This window comes from Aythya fuligula, chromosome 4 (assembly GCF_009819795.1).
Source record: "Aythya fuligula isolate bAytFul2 chromosome 4, bAytFul2.pri, whole genome shotgun sequence".
NCBI lineage: Eukaryota > Metazoa > Chordata > Aves > Anseriformes > Anatidae > Aythya > Aythya fuligula.
The window spans coordinates 43,864,778-43,885,694 of record NC_045562.1 but is presented as its reverse complement, the minus strand read 5'-3'; the positions used below and the strand labels follow the sequence as shown (position 1 = coordinate 43,885,694).

The 20,917-nt window shown below is 40.3% G+C and overlaps 1 protein-coding gene across 1 annotated transcript in view; it reads right to left on the bottom strand.

Annotated features, from left to right (window-relative positions):
* Positions 1-11,845: 11,845 nt before the first annotated feature.
* The window catches only part of TNIP3 (TNFAIP3 interacting protein 3), a 38,283-nt gene continuing 29,211 nt past the window's right edge, over positions 11,846-20,917 (bottom strand). The window contains exons 12-13 of the mRNA XM_032186308.1: positions 17,679-17,739; positions 11,846-11,928 (exon numbers count right to left, since the gene is read on the bottom strand). Of these exons, the coding sequence (XP_032042199.1) occupies positions 11,846-11,928; positions 17,679-17,739 (144 nt within the window). The remainder of the gene's footprint in view (positions 11,929-17,678; positions 17,740-20,917) is intronic.

Here is a 20,917-nt window from a genome sequence, read left to right as displayed (position 1 = left end):
CCAATGGAGCTTTCTTTCAGTGAAATGCTAGTATGGCCAGACTCGTCACTCTTACCCACATTTCTATCTGTCAGCCTTCTGAAAGACAACTGTTCCTACACGAAATGAAAAGTATGAAACACAGCAAACTTATGGAAACAATATGTGTATCAGAAAAGTATCTGTATGGTTTGTAGTATAACCCCTCAGGCAGGAGTTCATCACATGCCTCACTCTGCAAGACTCAGATCATGCAGACTAATAGTGAGAAAAAGCATTATCTGAGCATCCACTGTGCACAGTATTTACAACATCTGACCGCTCAGACGTCCTGCATTTATTCTTCATAGCTTGGCACACCCCCTCAGAAAAATAACACTAGTTCTGCAAGCTGAGGGACCAGAGATGGAGATGAAAGAGGCTCTGATATGAGCAGTGGACCCATGTCGTGGAAATCAAGGTTCCTAGGGACGGGTCTCACCTGGATGAGGTCTTGTGTGGATTGTCTGATGTCTAATAAGCAGAGTCAACAATGAGATTTCTTTGAACTAACAGTTTCCTCTGTCTTCTACCCACACACCTCTAGGAAGCTAACATCCTCGAGAACTCCTCACTTCCTATCAAATTTGAATGAAGCTGGCAAATGCCACATTTCATACACTCTCAGATACATCCACACACATAGCCAGCACAGTTTTGTAGACACTTCTTACAAAACCAGGCCAAGAGCATGGACCTCTGCTGCCTGGGCCTCTTCACCTCTGTGGGAGAAAAAGGTAGGGTTACAACTGGGTTTGGGAACTCCTACAAATAATTCACTCCCTCAGTAAGGAGCTTGTATCTTGCACAAGTCTATGAGCTGAGGAAATGGCCCAGGAAGCCCTTGGGGAAGCCAATTTTTGTATGGTACTGTCTTTCTTTTTCTGCACAGAAAAGGTGTTTAAATTGCCGGGACTGTTTTTTCAGACTTTTCTGAAATTATATAATTTAAGACACGTCCAGCCTTCCTAGTTGGGAACATCACTGTGTTACGCCAGCTCTGCTACAGAAGCACTGACCTGCTCCGTCCTGCTGAAACACCTCGCTCCGCGTGGGTGAAGAGTCCAAGGAGACAAAAGATAACCAGCAGCCATCTCCCAGCACAGTGTGCACAATGCTCACAAAGGTACAACAAGCCCTTCTGCAGCCTGAAGGCAAAGAGGATACTGTTGTTTAGCTTTGGAGGCCCCCAATCCCAAAAGGAAAAACAGCAATGGAACAACAGTACACTTGTGTAAGCAGGGCAGGCTGCTTTGGAGGCCAATTAAACTGTCCTAGTAAACTCAAAGTGCCCTTATAAAAGAGTAAATAAAATAAATGGAAAAGCACTTTTCCCTCACCAGCTTATAAACAGAAAGCAAACACTGAGAAAGCAAGCATGCTGGCAGCTTTTTGAGAAGCTGGTGGCAGGGAATGGCCTCTGCCTGCCCAGAACATGAAGCCTGCTTAGCACAGGTAAAATTTGGCAGGCTGGACAGACCGAAGCAGAGCCTGGTGATGCTTGAACTCCAGGTTAAAAACAAATTTCAAACAAAAATTCATTTTCTGTTACTTCAGTGCTCTGCCCTTAGGACATGGCCTCCTGACTCCTGCTATGCGACCTGGTTAAAAGTTATAGTAATCAGGCTCTGCTCTCAGGCTGGGACCAAGGTTTTAGTGTAAAGAGCAAGCACATTTATATATTTGGCTCTTACAATCAAACCTTCATACCTCAACAACTGTTTTGTATGCCTGCAACGTGAATACACAAGTATGCACATGAACACAAAGCTGAACGTGTTCACATGTGCACGAACTTCACAGCTTGCACACGCAGTCCTTGGACCACCTGGTAGCAAGAACCTGGGTTATCTGCATGCCTTTTTCCTGTAGATCAAGGAAAACCCGTGCAGTTTAACAAAGCCAGAAGCAGCGCGGCTCTGCAGACCCCCACTGCGTCTCAATGGGCTCCAGGGGGTAAAAAGTCTGCAGAATTTCAAGCAATGATCTGTAGCAGTTTAAAGCAGCCTGAAGAAGTTAATGGTGATTTATACGCCTGCAACTGCAGTGTAATATTCTTGAGAAAGACTGACCAAGATGAATGACAGCTGTTTAGTGGTCCTGAAATGCAGCGCTTAACACTGACCCAATCTAGTGTGCATAAATCAAGGTGCAATGCCTGAATCATTTTCTTTTCAGATGAAGAAAGGCTTATGGTCTTCATAAAATTAAGCTGTTTTAAAACAAAATTAAATACTGCTCATAAACAGTAGCGATGTTTACATACAGAAACTAAACAAAATTGGGCTGAATAGACTGAATGAATTGGAACAAATGTGAAAGTTGTAAGGGATGTTCCTTTCTTATTTAGGATCCTCCCCCTCTCTGGTACTGCTCAAAGGTTTTTTGTTTGCCTTTCCCACGTCTCTTATCTGTGCTTTCAGATACAGAGCGCCTCACAACATGCTATAGCTTGAATGTTTGCATTCATCAAGAAGAAAACTTTTATTAATAACAATTCAATTATTTGGAAAAGTTTCCTGCTGGTAGAACATTACCTTTCTCAGTTCTCATCCAGCAGGAATTTTGCTGTCCGTAAACCTCATTTGACTCACAAAATGCAAATAGATGGTTTGCTGCGACTCAAGAGTAAAGGACTTCAGAGGAATGAGCATGAAAAGTGGAGCCTGTCACAAGCATCTGTGAAACAGTAGGAAGTTATGGTAAGCTTGTGAATAGTAGCACTGTCTGAGGCTCCCCCTGGGAATACTATTAAATTAACAGCACATTCAGATTAATTGCTTTGTTTTCTGGAAACTTTCCTTTCAGCCACCCAACAGGTATCTTGTAATGCAGAACTGCAGTTCGCAGAGGTCACCAGATAATGCAATGGGTTTGACTTTATGGGGAGGTTTGCTGCTTTTGCAGCTTTTCCTTTGCTGTGTACCAAAGTCCTGCGTTATTAATTTGTCAGACAGAATTAGAAAAACAGCGACGATGCTCTGACCCAGCCACTCCCAAATCCTCAGGGGAGTCAGATGTCTCTTCAGAAGTTAGGAACAGTGAGATAACAACATCACACACACTTTGAATTTTAATTGTCATCATTAAGGGTTAGGAACGATCCCTGCGAGCAACCAATTTTGCTGGCATTATTGGGCTAGACTCAGGCCTGGTTTTAGCTAACTGTAATATAATATTCACGCTTCAAACCTGATTTTAGCTAGTTCCTTTTCCTTCTACTGCAAATACATCACTGGAGTCTCCTTGTCTGGTATCTCCACCCTCACTAACATTTGTTATAATTCCACAAGGGAATTATAACAAGGAATAAAGCAATCTTGCCCTCAATACAGAAAATAAAATGGAAAGGTGTTTTATCAGTTCACAAGTGACCATTTTTTCTCCTGTACTGCCATAGCATTCCCTTTTACATTGAAAGCTGAAAATATGGGGGAATTGGTCTTCCAAAACTGTTTTGGTGTTTGACCAGGTCATTTATGCAGAAAGGATTTTACCTGAAATATTCTGCTCTTTGGTTGCTGACCATGATTTTCAATCATAGCTAGTCTTTCAGTTCAGCACATACAGTAGTGTTTCTTCTGGCATTTTATTTCTACAGATTCTGTGCTGGATCTCAGCTAGAGAGGACAGGCTACACATGTGGCATTGGGGAGCAAAAGTGAAAAAGCAACCAAAAAAGACCAGCTTGTATTTCAATCTTCATAAAAGTACAGATCTTTCTCGATTTTTATCATAGTGAAATAATCTGGCTGATGCTTTATACCTAGCCTTAAGTAACAGCGTTAAGTATAATTAGTCAAAGAGATAGGTAGTTTTGTGAATAACTTGCAGAGGACCTGTGCACGTGCCAGTTCAGCAAGGTAGTATTTCCCCATTAAAAGGATTAATTTTGGATTTGTACTGCTAAGAGATGAGATACAGGATGCCAGAACACAGGAATGCACAAAATGAAAACTTCTTCCAAGAAAACTAAAGCATCTCACTCTCTCTGCTCAACGAAGCCAAGTAATTAAATGAAACAAACCAACTTGGTGATGAAAATGCCAACCAAAGGGCTTTACTCTTTGTCAGAGCTATAACCTCTCTCTTGACCAGGTTATGCTATACAAGCATTCACAGCACACATCCTGCTTTCTGCTCCATCACATTTCCCATCTCCAAATCCTTTAGCCACAAGAAGAGCCCCACAGCTCCCTGGTCTGATGCCTCCCTCACAGTCTGTGGCTGGTGTGGGCCCTTTGCCCTTGCATGAGCAGCCCTGGAGCAGGAAGCACCTGGGTGTTCCCCACGTGCAGGGCAGGTGGAAGAGGGGCTGCTGCTGCTGTAAGTGAAAACGCAGAATTAGCCAGCATCCTGGCTCCTGGTGGGAAAGTGTTTTATTAATCAAAAAAATACTTTCTACCCTGTGGTGTCTTACATCTGTGAAAATCAGAGCAATTCTTCTGTCTTTCTCATAACAAAGTTAAAATACAGAAACTGTTTTAAAACCTAGATGATTTTTTTTTTTTAAAGGAAGGGAGAGAAGTCCAACATGAGTAGAAATACTCTCTCAGTTCAATGCAGGGCAGTACAGACAAGGCCATGGCAGAACTTTCAGCTCCTTAGGGTAAGGCTGCATTCCCTATGCATTTTGGGGCAGCTGGAGTGGCTGAGCTTTGCTTGATTAAAGTTATTGTCATACCACACTAGCTTCTTCAAATTCTATTCTAGACTACAGAACACAGGAGGAGGATGAAGACAAGAAATGCTGGGCATCTCATAATCCTAATTTCCCCAAACGTTGAAATGGAAGCGGATAGAGCGATGACTGGGAAGGAGATTGGAAATATGACACGGAGCTCATGAAGTGCAAGTCTTCAGGTTTGGGGAACCAGAGCCAAAAGCTACTGTGCGTACTGTTATCCACAGCATTCATAACACATTTCTAGTTTTACTATTAATATAATTCATTTCATCTCAGAAGAAAACTTCTTCTGAAATATCCTTACTATAATTCATGAAATTATATATAATAATGCAACACTTTGCATTGCAGAGGATAACACACTAATCCCTCCTGCAGGGATGGCATTCCTTGCCAGGAGACCTAGAAAACTAAGCCCTGAACTTCTCCTAGCAATTATTAAAAAACAAACAAGAATGGCACACCGGAATTTGTAAGACTATTACATGTAAAGAAGGATTTAGAAATCAAACACACGGAGAAGATGGGATGGGGTTACAGGAGATATTTGAAGGACGACAGAAATGTTACTGACAGGAAAAAGCTGAAGGCTCTGCAATAGCAACAACATCTTATCTTATAGGATGCATAAGCCATGCTCAGGAAGGCAAGAAGAAGGATAAGAAAGTGGGGCAGAGAGACTGAAACATAATGTGGGAATTGAAATTAGATGAAGGTTTATTTGGACAAAAAATTGATTCAGTAAAAGATCAAAACCTAGTGATCAGATTCAAGGATGAAGATAATGTGAGATTTTGCTTGCAATCTAACCAATCATCCTGAGCTGTGATATCTAGCCTTAGGATAGGATAGGATAGGATAGGATAGGATAGGATAGGATAGGATAGGATAGGATAGGATAGGATAGGATAGGATAGGAAATGTGTGTATTTGTTGAACCCTGGCTGCTTTGCCCACAGCATAATCATGAATTCACTTCCTCTTGTATCCAGAACTTCAGAGGCAATTAAAACAACTTCCAAATTTTACTAGCAATTTTTCCTCCCTGAAACAGATGACAGCCTGAGAGTAAGGAGGGGTGCTACTTACTGACATATAAACACAGACGACTTAACAATGAAATCTTCATATCATGGCACAGAGTATTTATGCATAAAAATAGCAAGAAATATCTATAGAGATATAATGGAATAAGCACTGGCATGACAGTCTCCAATAGCAGCTCACCCCTTCAGAAGAAAAAGGCAATTTTCAAACTACGTGCACTTTGACAAGCACAGCTTTTTAAATACCTGGGAAGTAAAGGAGTGGTAAATCAAAACAAAAAGCTTCATGTCCACAAAACAGTAGTGTCACATCTGTTAGCTGCACACACACACACACACACAAAAAAAAAAAAAAAAAAAAAAGGAAATATGGGACAAAAATTCCCCCAAGACCCCAAGCTTTTAAGTACCTCATTTGCATTAATGACTTCATGAGTTCAAACATGTGCTCTTTTTTTAATGTTGGATAATTACTGTTATGGTAATCAAAACGTCATTTAGGGAACCCAGCATATCATGTTGAAAATAAAGATAATATTAGAAGCAGATAATTTAACCTGACATATGAAGACTTGCTCTCATTCATAGAAATGAAAATTTCTCCGCAGCATGTTTAGTACATAATACTGCAACCATGTGGAAAAAGTTCAGTTTAGAAGAAACATCTATAGGAACCCATGCCAAAACGTACCTAAAATGTTCTCACAGATCTATTATTTAGTAAAATTATTGCTACTAGATTTCATATCTTGCTGTTCAGAATCCACACCAATTTGTGTCAACACGCGTGCTCCCACCAGAAGCAATGAGGCTTTCTGAGGACTGACTTCAACCAGCAAGGAGGTGCCTGGAAGCCCCCATCACCTTAACACACTGCACAATCAGCTTCATTATGGGTCTCTTCCTTATCATACACATCAAAGTTTACATTGATGCCACCTTTTAGACACATTTAACGTGGCAGTTGAGCAGCCCTAAGATAGGAGTCATGCTTCGGTTACACCAGGCCTGTCCAGCACCGATGGAGAATAAATGTGGGTGGGTCACACCAGCAGTGCTGCTGGATGAACAAAAAGCAGCAGGTGACATAGCAATCTGCATTCATCAGCTGCCTTGTGGGCTACAGTGGGCCGTAAGTCAGAGCCCTACAGTGAAACAGGAATTCTTAGGGCTAGAAAACATCCCTTTGAACTGCTGGCAGGTTTTGACAGAAGATCACTCTGTGCTTGCCTTGTTTCCCCAAGCCACCGTGAGAGAGAGGAAATCAGGGGGTACGACCCCAGGGTGTAGCTCATTACAGATTCAGGTATTCAAATAAGTTTCTGGTCCGTTATTAAAAGAGAGTTACTCTGTGTGAATTGCTCCTTTAGCAATTTGCATAGTAATTCCAGCATTCCCAAACCCTCAGCAGTTCCTACAGAAAAAGAAAGGAAAAAGAAAAGGCCTTTCACAAACATGAGACATGTGCCCTTACTGTAAAATTGCCCCACTCACCACTGATAGGTAAAAACAGTGGAGAAAGCTAAACTGAAAGACTAAAATGGCAAATTTGGCAGGTGTTTGGAAAATAAAACATGGAAGAAAGATTGGGGAATGCCAGAAGATCTTTTGAAAGGTGCTGATGCCTGGTTTTGGCAAAGGCATCAGCACCTAGATGCAAGCACTAGAGGAAGGAAGAGTGCTTATTATGAGTACTTGAGTTGATTTCTAACTAGAATAACTCACCCCCTCAAACTTGTCTGGGTCACCGAAAAAAGCATATCCTTCAGGGTTGCTTGAGTCTGACATTGCTAATTCAAATAGATGACAGCACCTGCATTTGGGAAACATACATCATTGCAAGAAAATTAAGAGGAAAGGACTGTACAGGCATTTAACGTGCATTTAAAACCATGTGAATGTTCTATCAAATAATACAAGGGATACCTCACACTTAGCATGATTAGGATCTGTGTGAGTCAAGGTTTACAGTCTTGTGCCCAAGCCAGCCAGACATCAAAAGACTGTGACTAGACCAGGGGGAGGGAAAAAAAGAAAAAAAAAAGGTAGCCCTACTGCAAGCTCTATTTTCTTCCAGTGAATAGCTCACGTTGAATCATCTGCTTGGGCCAGATAATGCCTGCACAAGTTGTAAGATAATGAGCTAAGCTCCCCAAATGGAAGGCGCAAACCTTTGCAGTGCATTGGGAAAACAGTAGAAATGAATGAAATGGGGGTTTGTTGCCTCCCACACCAGCCACACAGAAGCTGGTCTGTTTTGAGAAGGCACGGCGCCTTTGAGCGTGGGGTGCCCTGCCCACAACACTGGTCACCTGCTGGGAGCTGGCATTGAATTGGGTTACATTATAATTGGATTTTCCGAAGGCACTGCATTAGCATTTTCCATGATCTCACCCTTATTAGCCAAATCGCTAATCAGGAGTAGCGCAGTTACCCTGTTTGCTAGTTAAGCAATCTGCTGCTGTAGTGTCTGTAAGCCAACTTGAAATTCTCACAGCGATAAAAACTCCTCTCTGTCTTTCTAACAGTCTTGGGAGTGTGTTCTGTGGCTAATGTTGCAGTCAAACTCCAATTTTCAATAGCTCATGAAAAAGCAATGTCTCTCCAGAGATCAGTTCACTTGGTGCCTTGCTTCCTGATTCCTTACTATAAGATAGGAAAACTATTCTTTTCTTTGATCAACACAGGCAGAAGTAGCATTGCTGTAAAAATTAACTGCACAAAAATCCTTTCCCATGGACTCTTCCTCACTGTGTCCAAATTCAAATGCTGAACATGTTTAATCCTGTCAGGTTATTATTTTAATGCCTTTGCAAGCTGAAGGGAATGGAAATACCTGTTCTAAACACAGAAATGACACGCAATCTAACTGATACCTCTTTGTACAGCTCAAAAGGCTGTTTGCATGGGAACTTAAAATCAGATGGACTACTTCTGAGTTATCAGGAGTGCACACAGGACACCTCATGAAGCTCATGGCACAAAAGTCTTTTCCTTCCTCCAGGTGGGTCCCAGCAGGTTCAGATACCTGCCTCTGAAAGCCTGAAGGAAAGACACAACCTTATAATTAGGTTATTGGGCAGCATTTGCTGAACAGCCATTCATCATGAATTTCAGATATGTTTTCATAGTCTACACACATTTAGATTTTGTTTAGAGACCCAGGTTTTATTCTTAGATTGGAGGTTATACAACAATGTTTGAATGCATTACAGTGGGATTCTTTATCAGAATTGTTTGGAAATAAAAAGCTGTTTTCACTGAGACATTAAACCCATGAAATTATCATTACTAAAACTGTATTGACTCAAATAAGTACACAGCAGAAAAAAAAAATGAAAACAAAAACAAAACAAAGAAACAAAACAAAACAACAAAAAAAAAAAAAAAAAAAAACACAACGTGACTATGTTTTCCATACAGTTTTTGAGCCAAATCAACAGGAGAGCTGGCCTGGAGTCAGAGTAGAAATACATGTAGGTACATTGTACCTGGCCTAGCATCAGTAGTACCCCAATCACAATTACACAAATGTGTTAAAACAGTGAAACTCATTTCCTTTTTACCACACAACCAGGGAAAATAGTACATAATTCAGGATGGTACATCAAGAAATCATTCCCAAGAATCAAATAAAAACAACTAGAATTCTCAAACAGAAAATATCACAACACTATTGGGCTGGAAACTCTTGAATTCAAACCAGATGTGACTGCCTTCCAAATCCCCAGCAATAGCTGCATCTCTTAACATAAGGCTTTTTAACAGATCCTCATAGCCAGCATAAACAGCATCTTCAGAACAAAGGGCAGTAATGCTTCCAGCAGAGTTTAACTAGATCCTGAGGATCACCAGCCTGAATGATCTGCTTTCCTATTGTCCTTGCAGGCATTTCACCAGGCATAAATAACATGTACCAAAGAGATAAGGAGCTAGGGGCAAAAACACAGAACAATACAGAATAATGAAGTTGCACGATGCGCTTGCAGACTTTGGTCTATGCTTCTCCAGGTCAGAGGATGTCAGCGATGGGCTCCTTTCTCTGAGGATGAATCTGCAAAAGTAAATGAATACAAAAGGTTTTGACATCGAGAAATACAACCCATTTATGATTAATTTCCTTCTATTTTCTCTCTCTTCCTCCTCTCTTGGAGCCAATACTGCATATCCTTAAAGCCTGTCATCAGCCCAACAGAAATGGCAGTAAGTGTGAAGCAGCAAAAGAGTGCAAGGACATCCTACAATGCACTGGTAGTCTCTGACTCTTAACTTCAATCTAGTCCTGAAAATTCTTGATACAGAGCAAACAGTAGAGTCTAATCATAACCTACAGCCCCCAGGTAAAATATTTCTAGACCTCCAGAAAGAACAGCTGACATTCAGCAGTGCTCATTAGGAATGTATTAGCAGTAGGTGTACCCAGGAGAGTACATTAAGTATGACAGAGGGAAGAACTAAGCAGTACTACAACTGTTAAGTAGGTGTCTGTGGTTCAGATACATGTTTGATAGTAGCTCACTCAAGCTAGGAAAACAAAATATGTTTGAAGAAAGGAAATATACTAGCGCACACACCGGCACTCACAGTACTTTGCTTACAAGAGAAACATTAGGAGTGAAATACTTCCAGCAGGGACCTGATTTTGCCTGGGAGAATTGCTCTGCAGCTACTACACAGTAACACCATCCTTCACTTCTGAACACACAGGGCTGACAATACCCAAATGTATAGGAAAGAAAACTTGATCCAAAAGGTCCACATTTGTAACAAGCTGCAGTACTATGTGAATTGGTGATCTTGGTTACATTTTTCCTTATGGGTAGTTTCAGAGCTAAAATTCATGTTATCTGTTCACAAAAGCCAGGAAGAGCAACAATTAGGAGACTGGTTATTTGTGCATCATTAAGGTATACACGGATAAAAGCTTCACACCAAATGTCAGAATTCACGTAACAATATATTTTTTTGAACAAAAACAAAAGGACTGGGATATTCATACATTGAAGGCAGAAATACAGTGAGATGTTCTTTAATTATTATTATGATCCAACACAGAGTTCCCATGAGCAAAAAGTCTCTCTCCCCCTGAGACAACATTTTGCGGTACCCAGCAGGTGTCAGAGCCTAGAATGCTTCACACTTAGAACACAGTTCTGTGTGTTTTAAACAAAGTAAGATCTAGATAAATCTTGGTAAGTTGTTTGACAGAAATAAAATGATTAAATCATGCTGCTGCTAAGATTGTATATCCTGTTCCTCCTCACGAGATGCTTCTGCCTGAAAAGTAAGAAGTATCTGATCACTATGTGAAGTTGACTTTTTTAAAGCAATACTATTTTTCTTTTTTTTTTTCTTTTTTTTTTTCTTTTAGGAACTTCTCATGTTACTGGGGTTAAAAATTATATGCATACAGAGCAGCATTTCTTTATACTGCACTAGCAAAAATCAAGTTGTATCCGTAGAAATCCTGGAAATAATCACATATGCATTCCCAGTGGGATGGCAAGCTACTAATTAAATATCTGTCCTGACTAGTTGGGAGCAGATATTTCCTAATGTAATGTATGCACTGAAGATGGGCTAAATACCAAAAATGTTTAGGGTTTGGGTTTTTTTCTTCCAGGAAAATTAAGATGTCAGTTATTTTTTTTCTGTTTGGTTTTCATTGAAGATCTCCACAAATTATTTTCCAGTTTTACATTTTCCCCTCCCTACAGATGTCATTATTTTCAGTGGAAAACCCCACACTTCCCCCTCTTCTTCCAATTAGCTGTAATTATAACAACATTAGCCACAAAGTAGGTACCTTGAGGGCAAAAATCTGGAAAGCAGCAGAGCGTGGAAGGGAACAAGAGATGATATTATAATGAAAGTGGACACATTGTGCTGCTTCATATGCTCATCTGGGCATCCCCAGGGCTTTTCAGGTTGATTTCTGCTTTTCCTAGGCATGTCAAGATGAGGTGGTGACCAGCTGCTCTTGCCTGTCCCATCACCTCCAGAACTACCCCTTGAACTGAGAGGTAGGAGAAGCACCCCGTTTTGGCTTCTCCCTGTGCCTGGCACAGCTGGATCCAAAACTAAAATGTACAGTTCAGGAGAAAGAAATCCAGTAGTTGTACCAAATGTTTGGAAAGGGGTAACTGGGGTTCTTAAACACGTGTACTGAGACTCTTTCTGCCAAGAAAACAAATACAGTAGGATTAATTTTGGAAGTAAAAAAGACATGACATGCCAGTAGTTGCAGCATGTAAAAGGGTTCTTGCTCTGAGTAGGCTTTCTGCAATAAACCTCTTTTCCAGAGAATTTTCATTAAAAAAATGGGTTCAGGGAAAATCTCCAAAATCATTTTTTTTTTTCCAACTGTCTTTTCAACTTTGTGCAGTTGGATAAGGAAGTCAACACTGCTTGCCAAATAAAGTGACATTAAGTACACTTGCTGGGATTCTTTCTGCCTTGTTCCTTAAAAAGGAAAAGAAAAAGAAAAAATAAAAATAAAAAAGAGAGGAAACTAGCTCCAGCAATGCTGAGTGACAAAGCACAGAGAGATTTAGGAGCAAATGTCCCTCCAAAGGCAGTGCAGCTGGCAGAACAAGGCTAAGCTGGAAGGATTTGAGCACATTATAGGAGAAGGCTTTCCACAAAGCAAAGTACCTGGGGAGGGAACGGCCCAGAGGCAGGCAGAAAAGTTAACCTCTCTGAAATACATCTCCGGTGCAATGAGACATCTCCCCTCTTCCTTAATCTCTACCCAACTCCCACCGCTTACCATTATACACTGCCCCTCTCTTTGTTGTGGCCTCCAAGCAAACACCTTCGCAGTTTTGGAAGCTAGGTGATTTCTCCTCACCTGGCCCCACAGACCAGCAGTGGCCCCCCAAGAACTCCCCAGCCTCACCTGCAGAGCGTGGCTGGCCACAACGTGGTCCTGCCCATCTCTTCTCCTCACCTACTTCAGCTGGACTATTTCATGTTTGCGAAGACAGGGAGAAGAAACATTTATGCCCACAGACAGACATGCTGAGCTCTGTTATGAGTTATCAGAGTTCTCCAGTGGTTTAACAAGAGATGCAACACAAAACTTCCTGATGCAAACAGGAAGAACAAGCTAGTAAAATCAGATTAATAAACTTGAATACAGCCCACACTCTCCTCCTTGCAACCACCTGTTGAATATTTCTGGATTCAATCTGAACCCCAGTGGTGGAGAACTGACCTCTTGACAAGACAGCCCCACGGAAGAGTGGGAGGAGAGGAACCAGGTCAAGCCCTCACCTCTCTGCAGCCACACAGAGAGCATGCAGCTGCATCCCACAGCGTGGCCTGGCATGAAAACAACTTCAGCCCGTGGGCATGCCTTTAGTACCTACTGCGTGGAACACATCACCTCACTGAACACATAATCAAAAGCAAAAACCTTTTCTCGATCTTTTTGGAAATTATATATCACGCGGTTAGTAAATCTTCACTGTCCCATGCAACCCCTAGCAGGTCAAAGCATCTCCAAGCTCCCGAGTTTACCAGTGCACTGTTTAACTTAGGAAGCCCATCAAAATTGTTTCTAAGGTCCCAAAGCCACTATGGTCTGAATGGTTCTTTATTAATATTTAAGTAAACTCCCTACAGCTAGAGATGTGTTTTTATAAAACAAGTTGAGTGGTCAATACAAAGTATCCCAAAGATTATTACAGTAGCACAGACCTCTCTACCTTTGCTGCGAGGATTTGTGATAGAGCCATTTTGTGGCAGCTTTGTGCCACAATACAAATATTTCCAATCCACTAGACAGGCAGCTTTTAGATACCAAAGCCAAATTAAACCACCTTTTTTGTTGTTGTTTTGTTGGTTGACTTGTGTATTTTGTTGTTGTTTGTTTTTGTAGAGAAATACAATTATTATCAGTCAGGATAGTTATTAAACTATTCTTACAAGACAGGACTACTTTCTTCTTATCTTACATACACAGTTCATACCCCTCACTGATGCTAAAAAACGTTTTATTTTTTTCTGGAATTCTCTCTTGCAAGACAATTTGTCCCAGGAAGCTCTTCCTCCTGTTTCTGACTTTCCTACAAGAAGTCTCATTTCTTTCAGGTCAGCAAAGCAAGAACAGTTCAATTACAGTTTACCTCGTTTGGGCTTCCTCCTCCTATTCTGTATCATCATTTCCCCTTAAATTCTGAGGTCCTGCGTCTTCCCTTCTACTCTCCCTTTCTCAGATGGGATTACAAATTTTAGTTATTTGTCTCTAAAGATTTCTATTTTCCCTGATTCGTTTCCTCATCCAGGAGATTCACATATGTTGTCTCTTGCTACTTTTAGAGTTCTTTACAGCCACAGTTACCAGAGTTGGAAATGTTCATTGCTTTGTCCTTTGAGACTGACTATAATTTTCTCTGGGGGAGCATTAACTTCTATTAAAGAAGGTATTTCAAAAATAACTGTGAGGAACCATGGACAAAAAAAAAAAAAAAAAATCGGATTAAGTAATTTAAATTGTGACTACTGAATCAAAAATATAAACAAAGGCCAAATATAATCCACAGTAGCTACTTCTGGACCACAATGTGTACAAAGATTAGGGTATTTTATTTATTTTTATTTATTTAGGTGTATGGATAAGTAAAAAATTTAAGTAAATACAATCATAAATGCCTATCAAGATTCCTAGCTGTGTCACCTCCACATGTGTGCACACACTGACCATCACACTGTCATGTGCTATGTGAACAAAGACAGGGGTAAAATGCTCGAGCACGTTGTTATATGAGCCTCTGAATTGAATTCAAGGGCATGCTGACATGATTTCAAGGCTGAGGACTGGTCTGCCAAGCCATGGCACCTACTTCTGGGAATAACTACCTCTCTCTATAGGGTAACTTCATTGTACTGCAAGGGTTATGGACCCTTCTTTTCACCCAGACTAAATCCCTAAATGTCCCATAGACACTTAGCTGCAAAATGCAGAGAGACATGACTTCACTTGCAAGAAGCAGGTGAAGGTGCTTGGAGCAAGTCCGAAGTGCATTAGTCAAAGAAGCAAGGCACGTCACTGAACCTCACTTAGCTGACACATTTCTGAAAGAGGGAGCTGACGCAGCCCTGCTTAGTGATGTTCACTGCTTCAGACTCTGAACAGACAGGTTGCTGTTGTTTTGTTTTTGTGTTTTGTTTTGTTTTGTTTTGCATAAAGCCATATTTCATAGATCATCAGTAGAACATTAAAATTGTAACTAAATTAAAATCACTAAGATACATTCGTCAACATTCATCACACAATCTTCGCAAACTTCACTTACACCTGTAAAAATTCCCCACACCAATGTTAGCATAACATAATCACAATACCACCACGGATGGACAATTTACACACACTCCACCTCTCGTCTCTTCACCACATTAAAACAACACAAATTTGCCACGATTTTTACACCCTCTGACAACGCTTTGCTTTGGTTCCACTTTGACCATAAAGCTAAACCACAAGGATTTCATTTAGATAATTACGATATCTTACTACAGCGGAACGAACACCTCTTGTTCATTCTCGTTTTGGAGAGGCTTAGTGGGAAAAGGGTAGAACATTGAGGCCTGCGGTTTCTGGTTGTTGTTGTTTTGCCCTTTTCCTCTCCTCCTTCCTGTATTTTGATGAAATCATTTCCAGGCTAATTAGAAAGGTTTCATACTGAAAGTGCCAGATACAAACTACCACAGCACTGTGAACGTTCAATGCCACAGACAACACTGCTCCTCAGGCCTGTCTGTAAGTGATTCTCTGTCAACCAACAAAACTTAGATGTGTGAGGAAAATAACAGACAGGTGTAGAAACCTTGGAAAACAGGGGATTGGATGGAGAGCAAATAGTAGGAAAGCTCTGTGGTGATTTTTTTTTTTTTTTAAATACATTTCAGTAATTATTCTTTCCCTGTATCTATGGAAATAGATGTGATCTTTACAAGTAGAAACACAAACTAGGCAGGAGAGATGCAACAGCCCTTTAAGAAAGCCTTCTCTGAACAGGGCAGCAGCTAAGAAAAGTGCTGTCAGGAATGCTGCCACACATGCTCATTTTAAACTCACCCTTGCAATTTGCATTAGTCCAAAACAGAACAAAGAAATTGGAACAACGTTAAGAATACTTTCCTCATGAATTCCTGGAGTTTGTCTTTAAAACCTTTCTTAAAACAAATGACTTGAATATAGACTTAACATAGGTGACTACAATACATAAATCCTGGCTAGTGCATTTTAAATGATTGTAGAAGGTGGACTTCTCCGTGATCAACAGCTAATAAAAAAAATCTCCATTCTATTATCAAAAATAAAAAGAGTAAGAGCCTGGAAGACATATAGGCGTACCCTATGCTATACACAACATGATGATGGTACTTGCTGAGGATTCCTTTTGATGGTCACTAAAAGAGAAAGAGAAGAAAAAAGTCTGAGTTTCCTAAACGCTCTTCCACTGAGGAAGAGGTATTTGGATGTTCTGGACAAACAACAGTAATAGAAAAACAAAGCATGGATTTAAAAACACTTTTGTTTTTTTCAGGGAGACAGAAGTCAAGTCACTACAATCAAGCAGTGTGAAAGAATTCTCTTTTCTTCATATTCCATAAGCGTACTGCCCTGGACCACAGCTGCAGTTGGTGGCTGGACTTGTTTCATACACTGGTATAAACATCCTCTCAGTATCCTCTGGTGCAATAAATCACTCTGAGTTCAAGTGGGAGGAACTACAGAATTAATCTCCTGGCCTCTCTTGCAGTCACAGCTCTACTTTCCCTACAACCACATCAGAACCCTCCAAGCAGTTGCCATGTATCTATGCGAAGCTTATTCTCCATTTTGGCAAGCTACGTTCCCACCCTACCCTCTCTTCCCTGCAAATGTAGAGGACAACAAACAACGGAAGAGTTCCTCTGTAGCCATCTTCTTCTAGTTACAACACAACTTTTGGTGAGGACTCCCTCCCACCCCATGTGGTGTCCACTTGCACCGTGACATGGCACCCAGATGGAGCACACATGCTCCCACAGCACACACGAGTGAACATTGCTGATCCCCGTGCACTGCACAGGATGATGCACTATTCATCTGAGATGGTATCACTACAAATGAGCCATGAGATATTAGAACAGAGCAAAACACAGAACTTGAGGTGCCATGATCTTTGACTACTTCTGAGAAAAAAGGTGTGACTTTGGGAAATTTCTGAAGACAACATGAAGGGACAGATTCCCACCCAGAATAACATCACTTTATCTTTGTGCTCTCTGGCATCTGTCTTTTGACCAGTCTGACCCAACTACTTTAAAACACCAAGGAATTTAGCATGATTTCAAACCTAGGTACAAATACTAAATGCTCTTCCTGTTTTCCAGCAGATAGCTTACACCAACACTTCAGCAAGAAATTATTTTTGTCCATTTAAACAGTCATTTTAAGACCAGGCACCGTGAACTACCAAGGCAGATCTAGAACAGCAACAGGCATTTTGCCTTTAAAGTGAAATGATGTCCTAAAACCTGCACTTTGTTACCAAGGGCTTCTAAAACCTGCTCTACCCCAGCCCCCAGGTTCAGCCCATCATTAAATTTAGTCTTAGAGCAACAGAAGCTCTAAGGAAAACTCTAAGGATATCTATTCTTTAGGACTCTTACTAGGCAGTTAATGAGGTAAATGTACGATCCTTTAATGTGCAATAGAGATAATTTACAAATTGCAATGAAGCTGAAAGCTCTAACGCGGATTGTATTACATTAGAAACCTCACCTGTGTTGCACATACACCAGCCTCAGCTCTCTGAGGCAAAGCTGTCACGTAAGCCCTCAACAGATAAATAGGCAAGTTTACTATATAACCCTCAAAGGCCCTTATTTTAAAAAGCATATTTAAAATATGCTCTGTACAGCTGTTGTCTTACCATTTGCCTTGTGCTGCACATCTGGCGGAAACTGGTCAGGAACATACCACTGATAGTCTGGCTGCACAGAACAATAAAACATTATTACAGCAATATAGATTTCATAGACACTTCAAACAAAGGAATAGTGGCATGTTAAAAACATAATTGTGCTGTGAAGCTTTTTGTTAGTCATGCAAAAGTAGTTTACAAAAATTTTATATTTAGCTTTATGTTTCCACTGATTGAGTCTTTTCAGCTTGCTTCCTTTTTTGCAACATGGTTTAAATGCTGAACTGATTTAAAATATTGGTGTAAGCCTTTCTAGATCCCCCAAATCAAAACAAACATTAACAGAAACAAATCAGGTTTTAAAAGGGCTTTGTAGTACACTACTGCTAAAACAGACTAGAAAATAATAGCAGAAATCACATTTTTAACTAGCTCTATCTTCTATATTTAGGAAGCCCAGAGATATCTGGCACACACACCGACCTAACAGGTAAAGCTGTTCCAGTTTCAGTATGGATAAACACAGTTTTTTGCATGATTTTACCCTTTGAGTCAAGTTCTTTCCCTTCTCCCTTTCCACAGATTAGCGTTTGTGTTGCAATTACATTAGCTGTTATCTAATAACTTATTGAAAGTATTGTGGGATGGAAAGGTTCCCAATCTTTCTTCTAAGAGGATGTATTGGGAAGGTGATGTCCATGCAGGCATAGTTTCATCCAGGGAAATCCTTTCCAGCAAGCAACAGCAAGGAAGAAAGAAATATTGCAATACAGTTTATACACTGTGGTAAATAAGTAGCACATTGCAACTAAATAAACAATTTTGGGACCAGACATTTCAGTTGAAGCTCTATTAAACCATCAATTTGGTTTGAGTACATGCAAGCTCATCAAATTCCAGGTAATTACTGCTTCAAATTAGTTAAACTGGGAAAATGATTCTTGTTTTGCAGAAATTGCTCTTGACAAAACCCTGAGTAGTCCCAAGGAGACTCTTACACACTTCAGCTTGTGGGGAAGAAATTTCGTTGACTTCTAAAGAAGTTCTGCCTAAATTAAGGCAGCAGGATGAAGCTGTAGATATAGAAAACAGATTTAACTTTTATGTATGCTGTCATTTGCAGTTACATAGCAGTAATTGCTATCCTACACCGTTAGGATAAAGGAACTATCCTATCTTCACTTAAATAATAACGTCCACATGAATTACTAACTAATTCTGTGTTTGTGGGCAAACAAAACACACTTTGATACAAAGCCAGACTGTGCTTTGCTTTATGCATTTTTTCCACTGATGGCTTAAAATATACTTATTTGCATTGCTCTTCTGAGTTTCTATTGAATTTTCTGTTCTCTGATCCACTCTTTCATACATACACAATGCAAAGCTGAATGAATTTCAGAGACAAGAGATGTATTTCATGTCAGACTAAACAAAAACGTTTCTACTGACAATGTAAAAGGAACGAAAAGGTGCAAGATATAAAAAGATTGAAAAAGCAAAAGCACAGACTAAACACACAGGATTACGTATGTTAACTCAGGACACTCATTAAATTCTAACACCTTTCTTCATTGCTAACAAATTGCTCAGGGAGTTATCAAAAGCTCAGAGCAGCAACACTGCACTCTCACAGGCAAAGAATTTCAAAGAAAACTCAGAATGAAACTGGGAGTTACAAAGCAACCAGTCAAACTGACCCCAGTGCTCCAGCAGGAATGGCAAAGTTGTAAACCCAGTGATCCCTTGCAGAATTAGAAACCCAGATGATGAAAGTTCAGGGGGAAGAGCCAAAATAATCTGGGACAGAGTCCAAATTGCAGAAAAAAACATTCTGCGATACTTCCAACTCTGATAAACAAGCAGATAAGCACACTCCTGGACTTTAGAAATGATTCGTTTGACCACAGCTTTTCAAATGGATTTCTGCAGTCGGAAAGCCTTATACGTGTCTTGCAGAAACTAAGCTGTAATTTCACAAATAATGAACATCTTTTGATAGGCAACAGCTTTATAGGCAGAAATGACATTCACCATGTTTAAATTTATTCTCACTGGTTTTGAACAAGCACAGCCTACTTGTTAGATAACCAACAGCATTTCAAAAATGTCGGTATTTTTCTTGAAACAGATAACTCATCCTGACATAACCTGCCCTAAGGCAAAGGATTCCTCTTCATGCCAAGGAAGACAGGACCTTGTCATGTGCCAGGAAAAAATTAAAATTTCCCACTGTGTTAGCCATGCTCAGATATAACTTCCACTTATGCTCTTTTTTTTTTTTTTTTTTCTTTCTTTCTTTCTTCCAACACACGGGCTTGCTTGGGAAAATTGCATTCCTAAAGCATTCAGCCTGAGTGCCTCACCCTCAGTAAACCTCACTCCTCACATAATCCCATTTCACATCAGAGTACCAGAAGGAAGATACTACTCAACACAAGCAACAAAATCTGGGGCTTCACCCTTAGAGTTGAACAGCAGCATTGTGCACCCTGCCACAAGCTTGTCAGCATGTGGGAATGTATGGGAAACGTGTGTTTGTGCAGCCTGCCTACAGGGGTTCTGCCTGGTGGTAGGACAGTTGTATTATCCGTGAATACAGAAACCGTAAGTGAAGCACGAAAGTCATTTTCCAATAATAGAGCCAGAGACACAAATACTCAGGGTAGGACACGGAAATAAGACATTAGTCAACAAGCCTTCTTCAGCTGAATAGAGGGAAGAGAACAGAATAATGCCAACTGCAACTAGATACCCAATTGTGTCACTGTCATTTACTTTGTATGCCCAGAACTGGGCTCCAGCTAGAAAAGGCTCTGCATTTACATGTATGTAAATTAATCTAAGAAACCAACAAGAATCCAATCGAACAACTTTCTTTTTTTTTTTTTTTTAATTATAGAATGACCAGAAGCATCATGGAAAACAAATGTATAGTCTCTTTTTCTTCTTGCGGTTTTATAGATGAACAGTTTTTGCCAAAATAAATTTAAAATATATAATAATACATACTTAAATTATAATTTATCATCCAAATATTAAATTGCTGCATTTTTTCCTCTGTGCACAGATTTCAGTGGGTTATGCTTCAGTTGAGACATGGCAGCACTCTGTGTGCAGTTCAGTACCAAAGACGCAGGAACAGCAAAGAAAAGAACAAGCTTATAAAAGAAAATCATCATCTGGGGGAAGACAAACATGAAAGAGAGACTGTACAGAGATCAGAAAGGCTCTTCCAGATCTAGAGG